The sequence below is a fragment of the Geotrypetes seraphini genome, chromosome 1 (assembly GCF_902459505.1).
Source record: "Geotrypetes seraphini chromosome 1, aGeoSer1.1, whole genome shotgun sequence".
Classification (NCBI taxonomy): Eukaryota; Metazoa; Chordata; class Amphibia; order Gymnophiona; family Dermophiidae; genus Geotrypetes; species Geotrypetes seraphini.
The window spans coordinates 306,193,628-306,220,022 of NC_047084.1; the positions used below are offsets into that span (position 1 = coordinate 306,193,628).

Sequence of the window (26,395 nt, forward strand, 5' to 3'; positions counted from 1 at the left end):
GGGTTGAAAGGTTAGTTTAGAAACACCTAGCAGTTTTACTGTTGGAAATAGGGGAATAATTGTATTAAAGAGATGTACTGGCAGGGCAAGATCTTGGGCTCCTTTTACAAAGGTGCATTAGGGCCTTAACACACGGAATAGCATGCACTAAAATGCCATGCGCACTAGCCGTTACCGCCTCCTCTTGAGCAGGCGGTAGTTTTTTGGCTAGCACGCGCTAATCCCATGGGTGCGCTAAAAACACTAGTGCACCTTTGTAAAAGAAGCCCCTTCTGTGCCTGTATTTGAAAAGAGGAGCGCTTTAGATTTGGGGGGATTAAGTGTTAGATGATTGTAATCCAATCTGCGATTTTGTTGGGATTTAGATTAACAACTTTTATTTGCTGAACATCCAAGGGATCACTACTGATTGCAGGACTTAGCTAGGCTGCCTCCTGCAGTCTGAATATCTGCCCCTTATAAATTACATAATTATAGTATGCACCTATATGGCCTGGCAATTTCAGGATGAAGGGTTATAAAATAACATAACATAGCATTTATATACCGCAAAACCTTTCAGATCCATGCAGTTAACAATTTAAGGAAAACTAGGACATTAACAACGAATTACAAAAATAATCTTAGCAAATTAGTCTTTACATTACTAAATCTTTCTAAATAAGTGAGTCTTTAATAGTTTCCTAAAGTTATTGGTTAGGTTATCCAGGACCAAAGATTTTGCTTTATCATGTGCAATTCCATTCTTGTGGAACAAATTATCTGCCTACATATAATTACTGGATTATCTGTGGAGGATTTGATAAGCCTTGACTCATTTATTTGTACCTGTTAACAGAGCTCCACAATGTGTCTTCGTATCCCTGGGTCCCTGCTCCAGATCAGTCCCAGTCAAATCTAATGAAGGGGTGGTCTATTCTGGAAAATTAACTCAAAGTCTGGTAAGCAAGCCAGCCATCTAGAGCAGTGATTCCCAACCCTGTCCTGGAGGAACACCAGGCCAATCGGGTTTTCAGGCTAGCCCTAATGAATATGCATGAGAGAGATTTGCATATGATGGAAGTGATAGGCATGCAAATTTGCTTCATGCATATTCATTAGGGCTAGCCTGAAAACCCAATTGGCCTGGTGTTCCTCCAGGACAGGGTTGGGAACCACTGATCTAGAGCAGTGATTCCCAACCCTGTCCTGGAGGAACACCAGGCCAATCGGGTTTTCAGGCTAGCCCTAATGAATATGCATGAGAGAGATTTGCATATGATGGAAGTGATAGGCATGCAAATTTGCTTCATGCATATTCATTAGGGCTAGCCTGAAAACCCAATTGGCCTGGTGTTCCTCCAGGACAGGGTTGGGAACCACTGATCTAGAGGACAGTAGCCCAGGTTGTGCCTGATCCTCTGTTGGGTTTCTATAGCTTCTCATTCTTTCTCAAACTCCTTTCAAGGAAAGAAGATGCTCTGTCCCTGCTTGCAGAACTACATGTATTTATTCTTCTCTCCAAAATCATAGGAGACATCCCCTGTCCATGTCTGGCAGGCTGGCCCGCCTGGGAATTAGCAATCAAACAGTTTGGTTTGATATAACAGCTAAAGTGAAGGGCAGTCATACAAAACTCTAAGTCCTGGATTTCAAATGTGCAGATTTTAGTAAAATTAGGGAGTACCTGAAGAAAGAAGTGATAGAATGGGAGGACATAAGAAAAGTGGAAAAACAGTGGTCCAAGCTGAAAGGAGCAATAAAAATGGCAATTGACCTTTATGTGAGGAAAATAAATTAAAACCAGAAAAAAAGGAAATCGATATGGTTCTCCAATTAGTGCAGGAGAAAATAAAGGCAAAACAGTTGGAGTTCTTTCTATATAAAAAAAACCTCAAGAAGAGGAGTACAGAAAGGAATACCAGATGAAACTAAAAGAAGTGCAAGCAGAAGAGCAAATGTCTAGAAATATAAAAGGGAGACAACAATTTTTTCAGGTATATTAGTGAAAGGAGGAAGACAAAAAATTGAATTGTGAGACTGAAAGAAGCTATGAACTGCTAAAAGGAGAGTGATGAGGAAAAAGCAAACGAGCTAAACAAATACTTCTGTGTTCACAGAAGAAAATCCTGCTATTGACTGTCAAAGTTACACATGAGAATGGAATAGATACCATGCTGTTTCCGGAAGAAAGTACAACTTAAAAAATTGAAGGTGGACAAAACCATGGGACTGGATTGGACCCATCCCAGGATATTGAGGGAACTCAGAGAAGTGAATTTCTGGCAGGTCCTCTTAAAGATTGGTTCAATAAATCTTTGGAGATGGGAGAGGTTCTGTTGTTACTGGAGAAGAATGAATATGCTCCCTCTTCACAAAAGTGATCACAGAGATGAAGTGGGAAACTACAGACCAGTAAACCTTACTTCAGGTATTGGAAAAATAATGGAAGCATTGCTGAAGGAAAGGATAGTGAATTTCCTAAAATCTAATGGGTAACAAGATCTGAGGTAACATAGTTTTACTAAAGGTAAATCTTGCCAAACAAATCTGATTGAATTCTTTGACTGGGCAATGAGACAATTGGATTGAGGATTTGCGCTAAATGTAATTTACTTAGATTTCAGCAAAATTTTTGACATGGTTCCACATAGAAGCTCTTGAAAAAAATTGACAGGCTGAAGTTAGGATCCAAAGTGGTGAACTGGATTGGAATCTGGTTGATGGCTAGACGCCAGAGTGATGGTTAATGGAATTTGCTTGGAGAAAGGAAAGGTGAGTAATGGAGTGCCTCAAGGATTAGTGCTGGAGACAATTCTGTTCAATAATTTTGTAAATGACATTACTAAAGGGTTAGAAAATAAGGTTTGCCTTTTTGAAGATGATACCAAGATTTGTAAGAGTGGACACCCCAGAGGGAGTCGAAAACATGAAAAAGGATCTGCAAAAGTTAGAAGAATGGTCTAACATCTGGCAACTAAAATTCAAAGAAGTGCAAAGTGATGCATTTGATGAGTAGAAATCCAAGGGAGATGTATGTACTGGGATGTGAGAGACTAATATGCACAGATGGGGAGAGGGACCTTGGGGTGATAGTGTTCAAGGATCTGAAGAAGACATAAACAGTATGGCAAGGCAGTAACTATAGCTAGAAGGAAGCTAGGCTGTATAGAGAGAGGTGTAACCAACAGAAAAAAGGAAGTGCTGATGCCCCTCTACAGGTCATTGGTGAGGCCACACAGAGTATTGTGTTCAGTTTTGGAGACCATATCTGGTGAAGCATATAAGAAGACTTGAAGCAGACCAGAGGAAAGTAAAGAAAATGGTAGGGTGTTTGTGCCAAAAGACGTATATGAAGAAACTGGAAGACCTGAATATGTTTACTCTGGAGGAAAGGAGGGACAGAGGAGATACGATACAAATGTTTAAATTCTAGAAAGGTATTAATATAGAACCAAACCTTTTCCTGAGAAGAAAAAATGGTACAACTAGAGGGAATATATTGAGATTCAGGAGTAATGTTAGGAAATTCTTTTTCATGGAAAAGATGGTTGATGCCTGGAATGCCCTCCTGAAGAAGGTAGCTGAGAGGAAAATGGTGATGGGATTCAAAAAAACATGGGATGAACACAGAAGATCTCTAATTAGAAAATGAATGGAGCTGGGCAAACTCTAGGTCTGTATTCTTCAAATGACGAGATGGTTTGGATAGGTTGGAGTGAGCTTTGATGGTAACTGCAGTAGTTGGAACCTAAGAATAGTCGTGCGCGGACTTTATGATCTATGGATTAGAAATATCAAAGATAAAAGACAATTTAACTTAATCATGAATTTATAATGTGTGTTACTATTGGGTAGATTGGATGCACTGTTCAGGTCTTTATTTGCTTTCATTTACTATGTTCCATGACTTTGACAGGTCAGATTAGGAGTAAAGACTCTAGAATGTTCTCTTCTGTGTAAATAGAGGGCACATTAAGGTGAACCCACTAAACATATTTGTGGGCAAAGGTGTAGTTCTTAAAATAAGACAACCTGTATTCCCCCCTTCCTCAACCCCCCCCCCACAAAAAAAATACAGAAGTCTACAGTATATAAAGCCAAAAGCAAGAGGCAAAGCAAGAAATGTCATCCTTCTGCTATTGTCTTCTCTGAATATATAGTTGAGAAGAGCCATTAGAGTCTTTATCTGCCTTCATGACTATGTACCTATATGACTGCCTTTTCTGAAAAGATACCAGTTGTTGTGCAGTCTCAGTATACAGTGATGGTGCCTAATGAGGGTACCAGGCTTTTGCAGTTTGCATGTTGTTGGGTTTTTTATTCAGCTTTTCATGGAGAGAAGTGGAGGAGTGAGATATCCAGCTGAGAATCCCAACACAGAGAGGAAAAGAAGAAAAATGCTGGAGGAGAGCAAAAGGTAGGTTCAAAGAGTTGGACACTCTACTTCCAGTTGCCTTTTTCTGAGCTATATTTATATTTTTTGTGAAGGCTGAATATGGCTATTGGAAAATATTCTTTCAATAGGAAGATAGGAGTGATTCTTTCTATATAGAATCATTCACAAAAACCTTGATGAAACAGAATAATGAGCAAGAAAAATGTAGGATAGCTGACAGATTCTTGAGACAAAGCAACATTCATTTACGTAAACCCAGGCTAAATATTTTAAATATTCTCACACTGAATTGCTCAGTGTCAACATCAGATAAATAGCCACTAACTTTCTAGAGGCATTGTGAAAATTTGATAAGAAGGCTTAAACAAAGAGAAGTAAAAGGTCAATAAAACCAGATTCTCCTAGAGTTCCTCTTTTAACATGCGTTATATAATCTTTTGCCAAATCTGCAAGTCTACCTTTATAGAATGAAGGAGGTTCTGGTAACCTGGTAGTGAGATGGGGGACGTTGACACCTTTTTGACTCCAATTTAACAGCTTTTCAGATTCCACTGTGCAAGGGAGAGCCACTTTGGTGGTTATACTGGTTTTTTAACAAGATCTGAATATGCATCTGTACTTTCGAAATTCCCCTGATTTTATTCTTGGGACACGAGATTTGGATGCACCCATATTTTTCAAGAGCTACACAGGAATATCACAAATTGTTTTTTTTAAATCAAACACCCAATCAAGCCCAGACAATGCTTCTCCTATTTTTAATTTATTTTTTATCAGGTCCTCAAAATGTGCATCCAGCCAACAACTTTAAAAGCATTCAGCATTATAGCTCTTCATAGGTCCATATTTTCTATTTTGTGATAATTTAAATAAGCATCTTCATTCTTCATGTTTCAAAATATGTATAAAAAAGTCATAAAGCTTATTTAAAACCAGCTGTCAGGCAACCTCCTGTCATGATCATGTTTTGAATGCTGCGGCAGGGGATGGCTTGACTACCTGTTATGCCGATATGGGACTAAATGTATAAGGGAATTCAATCGTATATATCAAAATGTAAAAAAGACGTATTGAAAATAGTGTTTTAGCAGTAGGGAATCATTCATACCACATTAACAACAACTCTTGACATCACACCATCAATATCATAAAGTATAAAACAACGGAGAAAAATAAACCTCAATTGCGAGAGGCCGGGACTACACAAGTACCCGAGCCAACTCACATCATCATTGATTTATAAAAAAAACTCCGTGTACATTTAAATAAATGATTTCATTCATGCGCAGTTAGTATTTTTCAATGATTTTTTCTTTTTCAAAAGAATTTTTTTTTTTTTTTTTAAATTGATGTGAGCAATATAAGCAGAGTCCAATAATTTAGAACTTATTTATAGCATAAACAGGATCCCAAACTAACTAAAAACTAGACGAGGGCTACAGCTCAACTTTATAGGGAGCCAGCTTTACAATTGTGGCGTTGGAAGAAGCGTGAGATATTTGGACATTGAATTTTCCCCTGAAGTAGCCTTCTTGGCGAAACAGAAAGACTTTTCTGTCGGGATAAGGAACTGAGAATCTTTTGAGTCACGTCGCATCTTCAGATGAGTGGATGTTTTTCTCTTATTTTTGTTCCAAACTCCTTGCTTCAACAATTGCTTTTCCCTATAAAGTTGAGCAGTAGCCCTCGTCTAGTTTTTAGTTAGTTTGGGATCCTGTTTATGCTATAAATAAGTTCTAAATTATTGGACTCTGCTTATATTGCTCACACCAATTTAAAAAAAAAAAAAAAAAAATCTTTTGGAAAAGAAAAAATCATTGAAAAATACTAACTGCGCATGAATGAAATCATTTATTTAAATGTACACGGAGTTTTTTTATAAATCAATGATGATGTGAGTTGGCTCGGGTACTTGTGTAGTCCCGGCCTCTCGCAATTGAGGTTTATTTTTCTCCGTTGTTTTATACTTTATGATATTGATGGTGTGATGTCAAGAGTTGTTGTTAATGTGGTATGAATGATTCCCTACTGCTAAAACACTATTTTCAATACGTCTTTTTTACATTTTGATGCCAATATGGGAACCATCTGGTATATCTTGATATATCACCATTACTGGTCTGTAGACCATAGCAGTTTACACAAATAAAAACCAATAAAAAGACTTAGAACTCCTTTTATTAAATGCCATATAGTAAAATCAAGTGTTAATTTGATAGCACTTTTGAAGCATTTTAGTTAGATTTTAACTTATTAAAGAAGAGTTCTCCATGGCTATAGGATATCAAGCTGTCCACCTGAGCTGCTATTAAAAATGTGTTTTTTTAACATGGTATCTTTTCTCATATCTAGAGAATGACATGGTGACAAAATTCATCACCGTTCCCGTCCCTGCGGATAACCGCGGGAAACCATCTTCATGTCATTCTTTAAAGAGAGAGGGAAGAATCAGAGTATGAATGGCCACAATCACTGACCCACAAGCTTTGCTTTGAAGAATGCTGGTGTAGAAGGACTGAGGTTGAAATAGACACTAGAAAATGACATGGGATTATTTCCCGCGGTTATCCGCGGGGACGGGAACGGTGATGAATTTTGTCACCGTGTCATTCTCTACTCATATCTTGCTTAGAACTCTTTATGAACCTGCCTACATTGACACAACTGGGAAAGTCACTTAAACCTCCATTGCCCTAGATCAGAGGTAGGCAATTCCGGTCCTTGAGAGCCAGAGCCATGCCGGGTTTTCAGGATATCCACACGGAATATGTCTGAGATGGATCTGCATGCACTGCCTCCTTGAGATGCAAATCTATCTCATGCATATTTATTGTGGATATCCTGAAAACCTGACCTGGCTCTAGCTCTCGAGGACTGGAATAGCCTACCCCTGCCCTAGGTCAGTGGTCTCCAACCTTTTTCATGTACGAGGGCTGCATTGTGGATATGAGAAAGCTCTGAGGGTAACCAAAAGATTTCAAGTTTTCACATACTACTAATTTTTAAACCCTCTTGACCTCCTTGTTCAGACTGGGTAGTAAACATTAGAAAGTAATACTAATATTGATTCTACAGCACTTCAAGAATATATTTAAAAAACTCATTTTGGATTATCAACAATAGCAAATTCCTTAGATGAGACACCTGAGTAACACACTTAAGAGATTGCTTACAGTTACCTTATTATGTGAGCAAGACTGAAATTAATGCATTTACAGAATATGAAGAACATTACAGCCAACTCTTTGGGGGCCATCGTGGAAAACTTTGAGGGCTACATGTGGCCCTGGGGCTGCGCGTTGGAGACAAAAACTTTGATTGGGTATGCTCGGGACAGTGAAAGTATATGCATAGCATAAATGTAAACCACTTTGGTTGGACCATAGGCAGGTGGCGTATCAAATCCATGACCTTTGAACTGAGGCCAGCTGCTAGTGATATATTGTAAATACTGGATGTACTTTTGATGACCACACAGATTAATTTACAGAATTGCTTCATTGCTCATCAGCCTCATATTTATTTTCAAGAAACCTTCATTTATGCAGTCTTTAATACTATCCAGACATGACTATTGCAATCTTATTTTCCCCCCCCCCCCCTTTTTACAAAACCATAGCACAGTTTTTAGTGCCGGCCACGGTGGTAACAGGTCCGATGACCATAGGAATTCTATGAGCATGGGAGCTGTTATCGCTGTGGCCGGCACTACGGTTTTGTAAAAGAGGTGTGTGTGTGTGTGTTAATTATCTGCCTTAAATCACACATTAACCATTTGGATTTAGTTCAGAATGCAGCCATTAGATTAATTTTTGGCTTATCTAAATATGAGACACTTATAACTTTTATTCTAAGCTCCACTGGCTTCCCATTGCTGCTTGAATATAGTTTATATTATGTGTCTCAGTTTTAAAAATTCTAAATGGAGAAGCTTCTCTTTACACATTAGACCTTGTGACCCTATTGCATGCATCAACTATGAGATATACAATAAAAACCTTTTTTTGTTATAGTTTCCAATGTTTAAGAAATGAAAATCAATTAGACAACTCTTTACTTCCATTCAGTATCAGATGTCCGAGCTGTGGAATCAGCTTCTATTTTTAAGATCCTGTGGCTTATATTTCTTCTTTGGAAGGAATCTGAAAACTTTCCTTGTCCACAAATTTACCACCCACCCCCCTTTTATGAAGCCTCAATGGCTTTTTTCTTACTGACCACGGTGGTATTAGCTCTGCCGCTCTTTGAATTCGTATGAGTGTTAGAGCTAATACCACCTTTGCTGGTGATAAAAAAAGCCTAACGCGGCATCGTAAAAGGGGGGATTAATCTTCCATCTCAGTAACTAATGTGATCTGCTGATTAGATTATAATTCCCAGATGTAGTGGTCTAGCTCATGTCCTATGTAATCCATCCTGGAACTGCTAAGGTATAAGCAGAAAACAAGGCCTTGTATAACATAACATAATAATTTTATTATGCACTATTTTGATCATTTTAGTGTCTCTAATTATTGGCTTTTAACTTTTTTAGTTCTATTTAACTTCTTTTATTGTTTTTTTTTAAATTTTAACTATTGTAAACCGCATAGAACTTTACAGCCTTGCGGCATATAAACTGATTATTATTATTATATAACATCAGTCTTGCAAATCTTTTGCATCGTGTTTGACTTCACTGAGGTCGATAAGAACATAAGAACATAGACCAATGGTCCATCTATCCCAGTTTCCTGTTTCCAACAGTGGCCAATCCAGGTCCCAGTACCTGGCAGAAACCCAAATAGTAGCAACATTCCATGCTACTGATCCAGGGCAACCAGTGGCTTCCCCTATGTCGATCTCAATAACAAACTATGAACTTTTTATCCAGGAACTTGTCCAAACCTTTCTTAAAACCAGTGTGGTTTATTCTATCTATTCTCTTCAAATATTAAAATATTTATGAAATAAGTAAACTTTCAGAGCCTTATGAAAAAGCAGATGGGTAGGTAACACTCTTATCTGAACAGGTATATTATTCCAAATTTTACTAGATTGAAACATAAAGGATCCATTGAAAGAGATGTTCTCATCTGTTTAAACCACACTCAGTTCCGCAGCCACCAATATTCAACAGCACTCAACTGGGCAATGCAGCTGAATAACAGCTATGACCTTTAGCAGCGCTGTCTGATATGATTGGCGTCTACAAAATTCTGAGTGGAATAGAACGGGTACAAGTGGATCGATTTTTCATTCTGTCAAAAATGACAAGGACTAGGGGACACTCAATGAAGTTATAGGGAAATACTTTTAAAACCAATAGGAGGAAATATTTTTTTTCACTCAGAGAATAGTTAATCTCTGTAACGCGTTGCCAGAGGTTGTGGTATGAGTGGATAGCGTAGCTGGTTTTAAGAAAGGTTTGGACAAATTCCTGGAGGAAAAGTCCATAGTCTGTTATTGAGAAATACATGGGGGAAGCCACTGCTTGCCCTGGATCGGTAGCATGGAATATTGCTACTCCTTGGGTTTTGCCCTGGTACTAGGGACCTAGATTGGCCACCGTGAAAACGGGCTACTGGGCTTGATGGACCATTGCTCTGACCCAGTAAGACTATTCTTATGTTCGGTTAGTGAGGGAGTGGTCCATGGGTGGAGTCAGGGAGGAGCTGGCAGTTATGTAGACACCAGCCATATTTAGTGTTGCCTTTTATTTATCTATACAGTTTGTGTACCAGACTATCTAGGTGATGAACAATTGAAAACATTCACAATAAAATTACAGTAACAAATACAAATCACAGCACAACTCATATCAGCAGTATATTGTGGACTACGTCTTTACCTAGTATATTAATCCTGCAAAAGTTACATTGCGATTCTACTTTTACTACCACTATTATTCATTATTTCTAGAGCACAATTCTACAAGTTAAAGGCTTCCTGATGCAGAAAAGCCTTTAAAAGTTTTGGATATTGGAGATAATTTTTAGCGCATCACAACTTTTATTGTTTGGTCCTGTTTTTGCCCACTTAGCTATGTGTGTGACAGCAGTAAATATTGACCAGTACCTGCATAACTTTGAGGCAAGGTCTGTCATTGAATATCCAGGCTTAATTCTGCCCATGTCTATCAGTGGCTTTAGACCCATGGACCACTGTGGGCTGAATATCAGAACTTTGGACTCGTGACACAGATGCTATTGCCAAAGCATGGTCCATGTTGAGTCCTTGAAATTGCTATTTGTGCCTATGTAAGAGCACTGTTCAGTTTTGCAAATTGTCAAAAACTTATCTGTTTGCTCAGGCATTTTAAAAATATCTGTCTTTTTATGAGATGGAGGATCTCTTTTTTAGGGATAAATACTATAACAATTCTCTTGGGGAGGAGAAGGTGAGAAGCAAATTGTTATGTGGAAGGTTTTGTTTTATTGTCTTGTTCTGTTTGATTTTCTATCCCACCTAGGTTGTAGGCGGGATAGAAATTTTTTTTAAATAAATAGCTCTTTTGTATATACAATACAGCTATCTCATTGACAGCCTCTCTTTTCTGACCTTGAAACTATGTGACATTGTGTTTATGCTCCTTTATATAGAACATAATAAATCAAGAGAATCCACTATTCAAATATAGTCATATCAATTCATTCAAGCAATAATTTAATACATTGGTAATATCATAATATTAGACAGTAAAAAAACTCAGAGGAAGGATCAGAGAAATTTCATAACATTTGCAAATCTCCATTAAGACACTTACAAGTAGATAATTAATTAATAAATAGTTCACTTATCTTTGAAAACAGTCAGAGCCTTGTACAGACTTCTACACTTTAAAGTCCAAGGAGACGTTGAAAAGCAACATGTAGGTCCTTAACCATCTGAAGAATATAAATGTTCAAAAGTCTATGTGTGACCAAGTCCTGATTTGTGCAGACAACAAAGTGCAAGTGCAACAGTCACTTGTTCAAGATCATGTTCAAACCCATCTACTATGAATCCATCCAGTGTAAGATGCTGAATATTCATTCCATAACAGATTCGACTCCCTATATATAGTACAAATGCTTGATGTAATGTAATCATGCATTCATTCTGCTCCTTATTACTATATAACCAGTCCCTCAGCGGTGCCACCACACACTCAAGTATATCGCACTGTATGTGGCTTTATGCTCCTACTCATCACTGGATCAATTTTATATCAAGCATAAAGCCACATACTATGAGATATATTTGAGTGTGTTGTGGCACTGCTGAGGGACTGGTTATATAGTAATAAGGAGCAGAATGAATGCATGATTACATCAAGCATTTGTGCATGGTGTTTTGAATCTTGCCCTTATTCAAGTCTGTGATTTAAGAGTAAGTGCCACCAGCCCTTTATATAGAACAGCATATATTTGGTGCCTAAATGTTGGCACCCAGTTTATAGAATTTCCTCCAGTTTGGACAGGATAACTCCGTGCAATATACCTGTCTACTGTACAGTGGTGCAAATTCCTAGTAGTGCTGTAGAAATGATGGAGTCAAAATTCAAAGTGTTTAATTGGGCAGGAGAGGGTCCACTGCATAAATCATATTGGATGGTCAGGAGCTGATATTCAGCACCACTTAACTGGACAGCGCTGCTGAATTTTGAACTGACCATTGTGGCACTCTACAGTAAATGCTGGAGCAATCCGGGGGTGGAGCTGGGATGGAGCCAAGAGTTATGCGGGCATCAGGTATATTCAGTACCAGTGATGCAAGTTGGACCACATGAAAAACAGTCCTAATTATCCCGAGTTAGTTGAACAGGTTTGGCACTGAATATCGACTGTACCCAGCAAGATTCCAGGTGCTGCCAAAGACCCAGATATTCTGTGCTCTTACCCAAAGAGGGCTTGGCACTCACTGTTCAGTTCTAATTTAACCAATGGTAGTCAGCATTTAAAGAAATATTAACCACCACTGGCTGAATATTGAGTACATAAGAACATAAGAATTGCCACTGCTAGGTCAGACCAGTGGTCCATCCTGCCCAGTCTAGTGCAGTGGTCTCAAACTCAAACCTTTTGCAGGGCCACATTTTGGATTTGTAGATACTTGGAGGGCCTCAGAAAAAAAATAGCTAATGTCTTATTAAAGAAATAACAATTTTGCATGAGGTAAAACTTTATATATATATATAAAATCGGAGGTATGTATGTGTGTATGTGTGTATGTGCTGCGATCACGCAAAAATGTCTTGACCGATTTGAACGAAACTTGGTATGCAGCTCCCTCACTACCTGGGGTGATATGTTCTGGGGGTCTCGCGGCCCACCTGCACACGTGGGCGTAGCTACAAACAGAAAATCAGATTTCACCCATTCATGTCAATGGAAAAAATGTAAAAAGCTGCCATTCTCACAGTAATTCAAAAACGGCTTGACCGATTTGAACGAAACTTGGTATGCAGATCCCTCACTACCTGGGGTGATATGTTCTGGGGGTCTCGTGGCCCACCTGCACACGTGGGCGGAGCTACAAACAGAAAATCAGATTTCACCCATTCAAGTCAATGGAAAAAATGTAAAAAGCTGTGGGACCGATTTGAACGAAACTTGGTATGCAGATCCCTCACTACCTGGGGTGATATGTTCTGGTGGTCTCGCGGCCCACCTGCACACATGGGCGGAGCTACAAACAGAAAATCAGATTTCACCCATTCAAGTCAATGGAAAAAATGTAAAAAGCTGTGGGACCGCTTTGAACGTAAATTGGTATGCAGATCCCTCACTACCTGGGGTGATATGTTCTGGGGGTCTCGCGGCCCACCTGCACACGTGGGCGGAGCTACAAACAGAAAATCAGATTTCACCCATTCAAGTCAATGGAAAAAATGTAAAAAGCTGTGGGACCGCTTTGAACGTAAATTGGTATGCAGATCCCTCACTACCTGGGGTGATATGTTCTGGGGGTCTCGCGGCCCACCTGCACACGTGGGAAGGGTGGGTTCACCCAAGAATGTATATGTTCTTGCTCCTGGAGGTGAAACTAAAAATGTTGTTTATAATCAAGTTTTGTGTTAGTTGTATTGTATTCATTTTGTCAAATATTTCACATTATAATTTGAATATTGTACTTTTTATAAAGCTGTAAAAAAATATTTTCATTCACCACTATAAAGTATCTTTATTTGAATCCATTTACAGTGTTATTGCTATAATTAAATACCCGTGCAATGCCGGGGCATCAGCTAGTAGTTTATAAATCTTTCCTTTTGGCTAAGTCTTAATAATAATATTGTAATTTATAGCTAAAGAGACCTATGATCAAGAAACTGTTTTATTTTACTTTTGTGATTATGATAAACATACTGAGGGCCTCAAAATAGTACCTGGCGGGCTGCATGTGGTCCCCGGGCCGCGAGTTTGAGACCACCGGTCTAGTGAAAACCAGGAAGTACATGCAGTGTTAGGTATTTGGATAGTAAACTAATATATATATATATATATATATATATTTATATTTAATTGCAAGCTTGATTAACATGCAAGGGAGAACTATTTTGTCAAGTGCTTATGAACTCTATTGGCTCTTTTATTCTGGATTTCTTCTAGTTAGTCAGGTGCCATTGACTCATGCTCGAGTCCTAGTGACTTGATCTAAAAAAAGATCAGTTTTTTTGTGCTAGTCTGGTATGGTCCTCCAACATTATCTCCGTGGTTGTTTTCATCATGTCTAGCCATCTGATTGCAGGTTTCCCTCTTCGCCTGGTTCCTTTGATTTTCCCAAACATGATGTCCTTCTCCAATTTCTTTTAAGTGCTGTTGATATTTGCATATGTTCAGTGCTAGATTTCTGTGGAAGAAAAGGTATAGACCAGTAAGGTGTAAACAACACAAAAGGCCTTCTGAGGTGTCCACAAATAGTTAAAGGTTTATGGTGTCTTTCAGCTCCTGAACCCTTTTTGATATTCAGCCATAAAGATGCCATTTTTAGAATTGACAGAGATGGGACCAATCACCGAAAGCTGGTGTCGAGTGCTGGCAAGTCAGTGATGCTGGATTTCCATTATGAAGAAGAAACAGTCTATTGGGTGGACTCTGAGAAGGGAATCCTACAGAGAGTATTCCTGAACGGCACCAAACGAGAGGTAAAGTAGCTTTCTTTTGACACTCACTTGATGAAGTGGCTATTGTTGGAATGGAGTGCCAGTGCACTGCTACCTTCTATGGAGAGGAGTGAAGCAATGTTTCCTAAATCAGTTCTGGAGTACCCCCCCTTGCCCGTCAAGTTTCCAGGATATTCACAAATAATATTGATTTGCATGCACTGCCTTCATTATATGCAAATCTCTGTCATGCATATTCATTGTGGATATTCTGAAAACCTGAGTGACAAAATGTTAAAGGAAAAGAGATGTTTCACAATCAAGCCTGAGAAGCAGAAAGCCGAGACTAGGGAGAGTTACAGAAGATCGGCCAAGATAAATCCTCCAACACCAAATAACCCTCTTAGGAAAGCCAGCTTTACTTTAAGATTTATCATTAAGAATAAAGAATTAGAGAGGAGAATATAAGAGACTGTATCTATTACTAACTTGTCTATATCTGTCCAACAGATACAATTTTTGTAAACAGTGGCTCTGAAGCACTGTTCAAGTCAAAGGAGCCCACTTTCCAAAATAATTGTTGGTGCTAAACACAATAGAAATGATTCTTCCCTGGACATAGTCAAGTAGTTTGCTCGGTATTAGGGGTGCTCAAGTACTCACAACACCCACAGATCTAGAACCTGATCACAACTAAGGGAGGAATTCATCAAAGGACATTAAATGATTTAGCCCATGCGCATTATATTCCTATGGGCATCTTAGCATTTAGGGGCATATTCTATAAATGGTGTCCTGATTGTAGGCGGCGGTAGGAGTCCTACCACTGTCTAACTAGCCAATCGTGATGCATGTTTTCTAAAATAAAACAACCCAAGGCAGGCCGCCAACACTGTAGGCATCTGTCGTAGGTCAGGAAGGTGCCTAGGGATGCTTAAGGTCGCCCAAGGCTGGGCATGGGTGTGGTTTCACCCTTAAGAGGCCTTAGGTGAGCTTAAGTGGCCCTAGGGCTATGATAAGTGCCTGAAATGTAGGCTATCAAAATGTTGGCCTACATTTCAAATAGACACAGCCGCTAAACTGATTATGGGAAGGAAGTCTCTCTGCTACAATCAGCTGAGCAGCTGTGGCAGGGAACCCCCGAACCCCACCCCAAGTCGGCCAGCAGGAGGGATGCCCACTCCCTCCCACCATCACCCCCAAATCCCCCCCAATGTCCGTGGCAGGAAGGATGCCCACTCCCTCCTGCCGGCACCCCAGAAACAATCCCCAGCAGGAGGGATGCCCAATCCCTCCAACCGGCATCCCTCGCAACATCCATGGCAGGAGGGATGCCCAATCCCTCCTGCCGGAAACCCCCACACTCCCCCTGAAGATCACCAGCAGGAGGGATTCCTACTCCCTCCTGCCGCACCCCCTTCCCCCGAAGATCACCGACAGGAGGGATGCCCAGTCCATCCTGCCAGAACCCCCCTGAAGATATGACCTCCACACTGACCCACCCAGACCTCCACTAAGGGAAGTACATAGCACCAATTCTGTAATGATTTAAGGGTGTGCCTAAGCTATTATAGGTTAGGCACACTTACGTATGACAGATCAATGGCTGGTTTGAGTGGATGTGTCTAGGTACGCACGCAACTGATAGTATTCTATAATTGGCAACACACTCATGACACATCAGTGCTCCGCCCACATCTAGGCCCCTTTACAGTTGCGATCTAGGCACACTCCTCCCAATATTCAGTTGGTGGTGCCAGCTAAATTATGCCACAATATTCAGTGCTGGGCCATGTCCAGGCACCAGCACTGAATATTGGGGCATAACTCTGGGCACTATATAACACATGTGTTATATAAATAATTTTTTGGTGGATCCAGCATGATATAGTTGATGAATTGAGTATTTGATTAATTTGTATCATCAAAGTTTGCCAATCCTAAGTGTTCCTGAAAAGTGGGCATAGTTAGGGGTGGAGTTTGGGAATAGAATGAGTTAGGAGGCCACGAAAACCCTGATCTAATATACTGGCACCTAAGCTGCAGAAGCCTAGCAGCAACTAACTCAGTCTAGGCACTGCAAGATGGGATTTTATAAACAGCGCCTAACTTTGGATAACAGGCTGTAGATGCCATTTTCCTAGGCGCCTACCGATTTCGGTGCTGTTTATAGAATCAGGCCCTTTGTGCCTGGAACGTTAAGACAATTTTTTTTAGACATTGTTCTTTTTTCATTTCACAGGTGATGAGTTTTGTTGAAAAGGGCATTTCAGGGTTTGCAATAGACTGGATAAACAAAATCATTCTTTGGGCCAATGAGCAGAAGGGAACCATTGAATCAACTGATATGAAAGGAAAGAATTCCAGAGTCCTCCTGCATCTGGCTCACCCCACAAGCCTGGCTGTTGATCCTGTAGAAAGGTGGGTTTACTGTCTCTGTCAGCTGCCTTAATAGAGCTTTCAAGGCATAAAATAGAACAGTAAGCTCATTCTGCAAAAATTCTGTTTCCAGCCGATGTTCTGCCTACAGTGGTTAGGGCTCCTTTTACAAAGGCGCTAGCAGTTTTAGCGCACGCACCGGATTAGTGCGCACTAGCCGAAAATCTAAACGCCTGCTCAAAAGGAGGCGGTAGCGGCTAGCGCATGCGGCAATTTAGCGTGCTCTATTCCGCGCGTTAAGGCACTAGCGCGGCTTTGTAAAAGGATCCCTTAGTGTTTCTTTTATGGGCAAATTTAGCCCAGATATTTAATGCTGTGCAATGTCCAGGCACCAGTATTGAATATCTGGGGCTAAATGAATATGACCCTGATCCCTCCTCTCTCCCACACTGTTGCTGTTTAAGGGCCTGACTCTCCTGCTTGCCGCCCTGCTCAGTGCTGGATTAACCCTATAAGCAAAGTAAGCACGTGCTTAGGGCATCAAGGGAAGGGGGACACCACAGAAATTTTTCATAGCCGAATTTATCATTTAAATTATTAAATTTATAGCCATTTTTCAAAATTTAATGACAAATGAATAAGTTCGGTTTATAAAGCATTCTCTCTTGTGTCATCATGTTTATCCTGCAAAATAAAGTACACTGTGCTCGCAGATTGGAAGCTATACAAAATTTGAACAAGTCTAGACGCGTTTGAAACAGCGCAAGTGACGGGTACTAGCTCATAAGAAGTTCTTAGTTTAGTTGCCAACCGTCACTGGTGTTAATTGCAGGTGCATTCATAACCTCTTCTTGCTTTCAAAGTCTCAAAGCCTCCAACAGCCTCAACGTTGCTTAATGACTATTCCAATAGCACACTCAGTTCTGGCTCTTTAATCTATTAAAATATAAGTACGTTTTATATATTTTGAATGCGTTTAATTCTTTTCTTGGATATGAGCTCAGATATTTTGGCGCACTCACCTAATGGCGTCGTGCTCCTAAAAATTCCTCAAATTTTGTTATTAAAGAAGGGGTCAGTGGCTGGCGAAATACTATCGCAATTGATAAGCATGAGAAAAGCACTACTCACTGAGTCTCTTTGCTAACATATTCAACTCACAAACAAGGTGTGGGTTTGAAGTCATGGTTGGAGAAACAAATTCAGGAAGAGTGTGATTACTGGGAACATGTCTTAAGGCTTGTCATAGCTGTTATTTGTACGTTGAACGTGGCTTGGCTTTTCGAGGCGCAGAAAAAAGGTTTGGATCATTGAAAAATGGGAATTTTTTTAGGGCTGCTTGAACTCATAAGCCAGTTTGATCCATTTTTAACGGGCCACATTTCGAAGTATGGAAATTCTAGCAAAGGAAATCCTTCTTAACTGTCAAAAACCACCTGCGAGGAACTTATTCAAGTAATGGCTCAAAAGGTCCATGCGTTCATTTTTGGTGAAGTAAATCTTCTGGTTATTTTAGTTTGTCCGTTGATTCAACACCAGATCTATCACATATCGATCAGTTAAGTGTTGTACTTAGGTATTAAAAGATGGACAGCCTATTGAACGCTTTTTAATCTTTCTGGAAATAATCCAGCTAATCAACTTTAACAAAATTTGTCAATAGACTCCAAGTTAATTTAAATAACTTATTATTACTCAAAATTTCTGAATTCATTTTCTCATATTTGTAGCATAAACATAACGAATCACACCAAAAGGAGAAATTAAGCCAATCCCAATAATTCCAGTTTTTGGTAACCATTTGCATGGCAATCCCAGTCATGATGGCAAATAATCTACTTTTATATTTCTCCAAAGGAGGTTTAGATGACAAAAATGTACCACAAATAACCACCTCATAACACCCCACCCCAATGATCCCTGACAATTGCACGCCCTCCCCCCAACAAACCCAGCGACCCACTCTTAAACAAACGGCAGGAGGGATGCTCACTGTCTCCTGCCACGAAGACCCCCACCTGAAAAAAATGGCAGAAGGGATGCCCACTTCCTCCTGCACAGAATGACCTCCCCCCTGGATATGGTGCAGGTATTGAATTTCTGGGTTCACCATGGACAATCTCCTGCAGTTTGTATCTGAGGGGGAAATGTGTTTACTATACCCATAGGTGTTTTAGGAATAATTTCTGGCAGATATGTCTGATAATTCATTTTATTTTATTTAGGTTCATATTTTGGTCTTCGGGTATCACCCCTTCTGGCATTCACAAAGCAACCATGGATGGAGCCAGACCTACTGCTCTCTTCAGAGTCCCAGCAAAAGTACAGACTCTGACAGTGGATCTAATGGAAAGGAGAATATTTTGGATCCAGTATGATGCTGCAGATTTTTCAAGCATTGGTTCTTGTAATTATGACAGTAGTGCTCCTCATTTGCTGAAGTATTCTAGACAGTAAGTCTTATATGTAACATAGTAACATAGATGATGGCAGATAAAGACCCTAATGGTCCATCTAGTCTGCCCAACCTGATTCAATCTAAAAATTTGTTGGTTTTTTTTATCTTCTTATGTCTTTTCCAATTCCTTTTACCCTCACAAAATAATGTTCTGCTGCAATTTATTCATATTATTTCATTTCTTTGTTTAGAATAAATGGTGTTTGTCTGGATATCACCCTTCTCTATCGGGGGGGGGGGGGGAAGTGAGTGATGCCTTAAAGATCGCATGAATTTAAGTGCTGGAATGATGCCTATTTAACTGCTGGATTCTCTAGATGGTGCTGTTGTCGGCAGCCATCTAAAATGCAGCTGCCGATTGCATGTCAATCACGCAATGACATCGTTTAGACTGCAGGGGCGTCCAACCTGCAGCCCCGTGAAGTATTTTGTGCGGCCCCGGTTGAGGGTGATGTAGTGTTTTCCTCTGCTGTCCCCGGGTGTTTACCATCTTGCCGGCTCCCTCCTCTGTCTTGCTGCAGTGTTTTTTGGGCCAATGCAGCCCAGGGAAGCCAAAAGGTTGGACACCCCTTGTTTAGAGAATCATGCTGCCGGCAAAGATAGGCATCAGAAATGTAGGCCAGGATTTTCAAGGCCTATATTTCTGGCGCCTACCTTTGACATAAATCGCGCCTCTGGAGGTGCCTATCTATGCCTAACTCGACTTTCGATGTTAACCACACCTATGGTGGTATTAGTGGCAGTAGGCGCCTTCAGAGGTGTGATTCTGGCACTGTTTGTATAGGGCCAGTTGGCGCTTTTAAATTTTATTTAAGTAACATTTGAAATGGCCAGTGGTGTAGTAAAATGGGAGTGGGGGGGGGTCCGCCCTAGACGCCATCTTGTTGTGGGCGCTTGTACCTATCCTCCTTTCTATCCCCACTCCTTCCCAAACCCCCTCCCCCCACCCACTGCATTCATGTGCCCCTTACCTTCCCTCTTCTTCTATAATATTCCCGGCATGAGCAGTATCACGAACTTGCTACCTGCTTCGGTATCGGCTCTCTCTGATGTCACTTCTGGGTCCTGTGCCTAGGAAGTGATGTTAGAGTGAGAGTCAACACAATGCAAGCAGCAAGTTCATGATGCTGCTCACACTGGGAAAATTAAAGAAGTGTGTGGCCAATCAGGGACTTTCTTAGGGAGGAGCCTAAGAAAGTCCCTGATTGGCTCAGGCGCCTCGGAAGGCCCCTCCCTGTACATCACATAATGTACCTGGTTGGGGCCTTAGGCCCGCATTGCTGACAAAGGGAGGTTTGTCGGTTGGTTGTCTCGCAGTGGGAGGGTCGGCGGGGTTCGCATGGGAGGGAGGGAGAGATAGGGGGGCCGGGGCGATAACGCTGCTGCTTCCGGCGAATCCAGCAAGGGTGAAGCCCTAAAACACTGCACTGTCGGGCCCTCCTGACCATTTCAGGCCCTAGGCCCATGCCTACTGGGCCTACCCTTTAATCCGGCCCTGGAAATGAGATGTGATTGCATTTATGAGCATTATGAATCATTTGTGGGCATGTGTGGCACAGCACCCTGAGGCTGTGGATTCAAATCCCTCGCTGCTCCTTGTGACCCTGGGCAAGTCACTTAATCCCCTCATTGCCCCAGGTACATTAGAGTTTGAGCCCACTGGGACAGATAGGGAAATATGATAAAGTACCTGAATGTAAACCACTTAGGATATAAGTGGTATATAAATAAATAAATTTATAGTTTGCGAAGGTCTTTTAGTCTCATTCCTGCATGTAGCGAATTATAGTAGTCTAATTGCTGTATGACTAATGAATGTACCAAGATATTCAGAACAGAAGGGAAAAGTAAGAATTGTACTGACCGACTCAAGCGTTGTTTGAAGAAGGAGCATGTGACAACTTGAGAGATTTGTGTGGTGAAAAATAATTTTGAGTCTAAATCAATACCTAAAATTCTGGAACATGAAACTAAAAGGTATGAGGATATTGTGAAGCTGGATTTGGAGAGGCCGAATAAAACTGTTATGGGCAGCAAAGATAATAGAAGTCGACTTATCTAAGTAGTCTGTGGTGACATTCAGTGGCACTGTTTGATTAAGCCTCTCCTGTCCAGTTAAATGACTTTGAATATCGGGCTTCAGCTTTTTAGACCCACCTAAATTTCCTATATGAAACCTCTTGGGTAAGGTCCAATGGCAGCAAATTCGAAAGAGATAGAGCAATGCATCTAAAAGTTGTGTGCTGTGATTTAAAGTTTCTTATATAATGCAATTGTTAAGAAATTAGATTGTGTTCTAGATGGATAAGCATGTCAATAGGTTGGAATTCCTGTATAAAAAGCCCCATGATCCAGAATTAGAATTTTAAATACATTTCTTTCCAAAACTGTCAACCAGTGCAGAAAGTTCACATAGGTAGCCTCACTTGCATGTCGCTTCCTCTCTAGGAGATAGAAGACTCAAATCAAACTGTAATATCTGTAAGCAGCTCCAGAAAAACAGATGACAAAAAGAACTAAGGGGCTGATATTCAGCTGGCTGTGATCAGTGTTTGACTGACTACAACTAGCATTATACATGGAAATTCAATGCTGGGCCATGTCTGGGCTCCAGCATTGAATTTTTGGGTATACAAAACCAGTCAGATTGTAGCTGTTTGTACTTAAATGGCTATAAAGAACCCCCATAAAGACAGGACTGCCTTTTATGTGGTTAACTGTAATTGGTTAAATGCTGAATATTGCACTTAACAAGTTAAGTGCCAACTGCCACTAGAGTGACTTCAAATTAGCCAGTTTTAACTTGGGTGCTAACTGGGCATTTTGAGTGGCACTAGACTGTTAAGTGCCACTGAAAATGTGAGGTTGGCCCTGGACAAGTGATTTAAATGGCCAGAAGCCTCTTCTGCTCATTTAAATCATTTTGAATATCGGGCCCTCAGTTCATTTTAGAAATGGATGTTTCAAAAGTGTGCCAGAAATGAAAAATATTGTTCAATTTGTTTTTTCTCTTCAGGTACCACATAATTGGGCTGTCTCTGTTTGCTGACCATGCCTACTTTTCTGAATGGAAAACTGGTACTGTCCAAAGAGTCAATAAATATACAGGGGAAGAGATTGTGAAAATGAGCCTGACTCCGTCACAGCTGCCTCCTGCTGAAGTGAAAGTAGTGCATTCACTGAAGCAACCTGGGGGCAGGACAGATTCACAGAGTTCTCGTAAGTTGTGAAGTACTACCACGGGTAAAGCAGTGCTTTAAGGCAGAAATAGCCTGTTACAAGATTGCTTACTTCATTGGCACATGGGACAATTCTATAAAGGGGCACCTACTGTACATTTAGGTGCCAAGAAGATGCCCATTTGGAACCTACGCTATACAGAAAATTACACAGCTCTTTCCTTTATTGAACACTAGTATAACCAGGTATACACGCATGTATGTGTTTAGGCAACCGTGCTCTAACCATTCATAGAGCTCTACTGAGCAGGGACTGTCTCTGAAATGTACATCTAGCAGCACTATAGAAATGATAAGTAGTAGTAGTAGAGCTGACATAAATGCTTACACTAGATTGGGAAGATATGTATATAAGTTTTAGTATTCTATAAATGACACACCTAAGTGTGTGTTCTATCAGTATCCCTCCCAGACTCCTCCTATATGTATGCCTACCTGCAAATTATGTGCGGGGGGGGGGGCGGGAAATCTGCCCCCAGTGCTGTCTTGGTGGGGGCACCAACACCCGTCCTCCTCGCCAATCCCCTTCACTACCGTGGGCAAGCACCCCTTCCCTCATATCTCTTTAATGTTTGCGGCGCGAGCAGCAACTCCAACCTGCTGCTCGTGCCAGCATTGGCTCTTCCTGTGACATCACTTCCTGGACCCACGCTTAGGAAGTGATGTCAGAGAAAGAGCCGACACTGGCGCAAACAGCAGGTTGGGGGTTGTTGCTCACATCGGGAACGTTAAAGAAGTCCAGGGAAGGGAAGGCACATGCGCATGCGGCAGGAGGGGGTGGGGGTGGGGCGGAGAAGAGGACAAGGGAAGGGTGCCACTGCCCCAGGCGCCTCTTACCCTCGCTACGCCACTGTATGTGCCATTAAAATTAGGTACAGCAACAATCAAAAAAAACTTCAAAACTCCACTGGAAGGGGAGGAAAACCCACAAACGAGAGCCAGCAAATGGGAGTTGATGAACTGGAGTAACCAAGTTTATTATACCAGACTAGTAACTTTTACCTAGACTAGTAACTTTTACATATTTCTGTTTCCTAATGAAACTAGCAATTTGTTTTATAATACATTTGGAAAGTAACTTATTAAGCAGTTCTCCCTCTGCATTCGCAGTGATAGGGGATTAACAAACCCGCAAATACAGAAAAACCGTAAATAACTTTTTCATATGTTATTTGCTGTTTTCTATTAAAAAAACATTGTGAATATAGTAAAACCATGAATAAAACGGTGGGAGACCTGGCCTTTTCCTGAAGGAGAGGCAAAACACGGTGAAGAAAGTGCTGGGAATCAGCGATTTTCTCTCTAAACGCTTGGAATCAGTGATTTCTCTATGCAAGCTGATGTAATTTGGGGGAGGAGCCAGCAAGCTAAAAACTGCGAATAATCAAAACCGCGATTGCTGAAACCGCGAATACGGAGGGAGAAGTGTACAACCAGTGATATGTTGCAGCTGTCAGTTGTATAACAAAGTCTATATCAGAATGATGAGTAACAGCAGCAGATAGTCCCAAGATTATACCAAAAAATATATCAGTTTACTTGACCATCTGTCCATAAACAGCATGCACTTGTATAATCAATGGCAATAGAAAATGGTGACAGCAAATCCAAAGTATCAAACCAGCTGACAGGTGGTGCAGCAGTAGAATGGGCTTAAATGATGATTAGAAACAGAAGATCCTACATGGTCCATGTTTCAGCATATATAACAGCCTTCATCAGGGATCCAATGCTAAAACCAACCAGCCGATAAGAATAATGGACAAGTGCATAAAGTACTCTCCAAAGCTTTGGCGTTTTTGGATGCATCTCCATTGTTCTTCTGAGGGTGCAATTTACTGATGCACCTTCTAATATGGTTGTGTTCTATAACCTCTTACAGATTATTGTACTGATTCTTATGTCTTCTAGTTCTGACACGGTAATATGGATGTTGGGATTCAATATTTAGAATCTTTTATCGCTCTGTTATCTGATATGAATGTAAGGAGGTTGTCTTATATTCAGGACCAGCTTATAATGGTGTCAGTGTGTGTATATGTATAATTCTACTTTTTATCATTATTAAATATATTTTTTGTTTGGTTTTTTTTTTGTTTCCAAGAACAGGAATTATGCCATTTAAATAAAAGAGATTGCTGGAGTGTATGTAAGCAGAACTCCAAAGACCAGCAATGCATGTGTTCAGACGGTTTTGCTCTAAGTGAATCTGGGACATTTTGTGAAGGTAATGAACCAGCAGAATTTAGAGGGCCACAGAGCTCCTCTGTCCATCAGTAACTGGACTCCTTTCTTTCACTTGTTAGATGTGAATGAATGTGCCTTATGGAGCCATGGCTGTACTCTCGGCTGTGCAAATATCCCTGGATCCTATTACTGTACCTGTCCTGAAAGATATGTGCTGCTTCCTGATCTGAAAACTTGCCATGGTAAGTGACTGTGGTAAGTGGACAATTCCTACTCAAATGCATATATTTTTAAATTTGGGTTTATCTAGTGCTTTTTCACCAGAATTGGGTGTAATATACTACTGGAAATACTTGTACAAGTAATACACAGTAACTTACCTAGACTAGTAACTTTAACATATTTCTTTTTCCTGATGAAACTAGTGATTTGTTTATAAGACTTTTGGAAAATAATATAACATCAGTGATATGTTACCAGTAATATGTTACTGGTACTATGACTTTTCTTATCCTTTCCGTCATTCTATTTCCTTTCATTTATCTCCCCCCTCCTTTTTTTTACAAAACTGCGATAGCAGGCTAGCGCGCTGAATGCTCTTTTCTGCTCCCGACACTCATAGGAACTCTGAGTGTTGGGAGCAACATCGCATGGCAGCGTCTTAACTGGGGAGGAAACAGGGAAGCTTGTCACTTGAGGGTATGCTGGGGGTCATTGCATAGTGAGGTAGAAGCTCCAGTTCAGCCTTTGAGTAGGATAGGGGTTATCTTTAAGTGTGCACGCCGTTGAAATTGCTGTGGAATATCTTTTCTGATTGGGTATTGTTCAGCAGAAAAGTAATCTAGAGATTTTAGTGATCTCCTTGAAAAGGGTTGATTCTATTACTCTTGATTTAGTTTGGGAAGGCCTAACAACATTGCTTAAGGCCCTTGCTAAATTAACAAAAGTGGTGGAACATTCTATTAACTCTTCCTGGGAGAGATGGAGAACATTAAAGCTCTTCAACTCAAGAATGCAAAAGCTGGAGGAAGAACCATCTGATATACAAAAGGTTTAATTGACTTTAATTAAGCGTAGAAACATCATGGCTGATAAAGGCCAAAAGGCCCATCCAGTCTGCCCCTCCACAGTAACCATTATCTCTTTCTCTCTCTAAGAGATGTCACGTGCCTATCCCAGGCTTTCTTGAATTCAGGCACAGTCTCTGTCTCCACCACCTCTTCCGGGAGACTGTTCCATGCATCTACTACCCTTTCTGTAGAAAAGTATTTCCTTAGATTACTCCGGAGCCTATCACCTCTTAACTTCATCCTAAGTCCTCTCATTGCAGAGTTTCCTTTCAAATGAAAGAGACTCCACTCATACATTTACATTACGTAGGTATTTAAACATCTCTATCGTATCTCCCCTTTCCTCCAAAGTATACAAATTGAGATCTTTAAGTCTGTTCTCATATGCATTATGACGAATACCACACACTATTTTAGTAGCCTTCCTCTGGACCGACTCCATTCTTTTTATATCTTTTTGAAGGTGCAGCTTCCAGAATTGTACACAATATTCTAAATGAGGTCTCACCAGAGTCTTATATAGGGGCATCAATACCTCCTTTTTCCTACTGGTCATACCTCTCCCTATGCACCCTAGCATCCTTCTAGCTTTTGCTGTCACCTTTTCAACCTGTTTGG

At 40.5% G+C, this 26,395-nt stretch overlaps 1 protein-coding gene across 7 annotated transcripts in view; it reads left to right on the forward strand.

Moving 5' to 3' along the window:
• The window catches only part of EGF (epidermal growth factor), a 163,300-nt gene that overhangs the window by 26,356 nt on the left and 110,549 nt on the right, over window positions 1-26,395 (forward strand). For all 7 annotated transcript variants that reach the window (XM_033955436.1, XM_033955427.1, XM_033955418.1 and 4 more), the window contains exons 2-7: window positions 14,287-14,486; window positions 16,687-16,865; window positions 19,049-19,276; window positions 22,298-22,500; window positions 24,625-24,747; window positions 24,827-24,949. In XM_033955436.1, coding sequence (XP_033811327.1) covers window positions 14,287-14,486; window positions 16,687-16,865; window positions 19,049-19,276; window positions 22,298-22,500; window positions 24,625-24,747; window positions 24,827-24,949 — 1,056 coding nt within the window. The remainder of the gene's footprint in view (window positions 1-14,286; window positions 14,487-16,686; window positions 16,866-19,048; window positions 19,277-22,297; window positions 22,501-24,624; window positions 24,748-24,826; window positions 24,950-26,395) is intronic.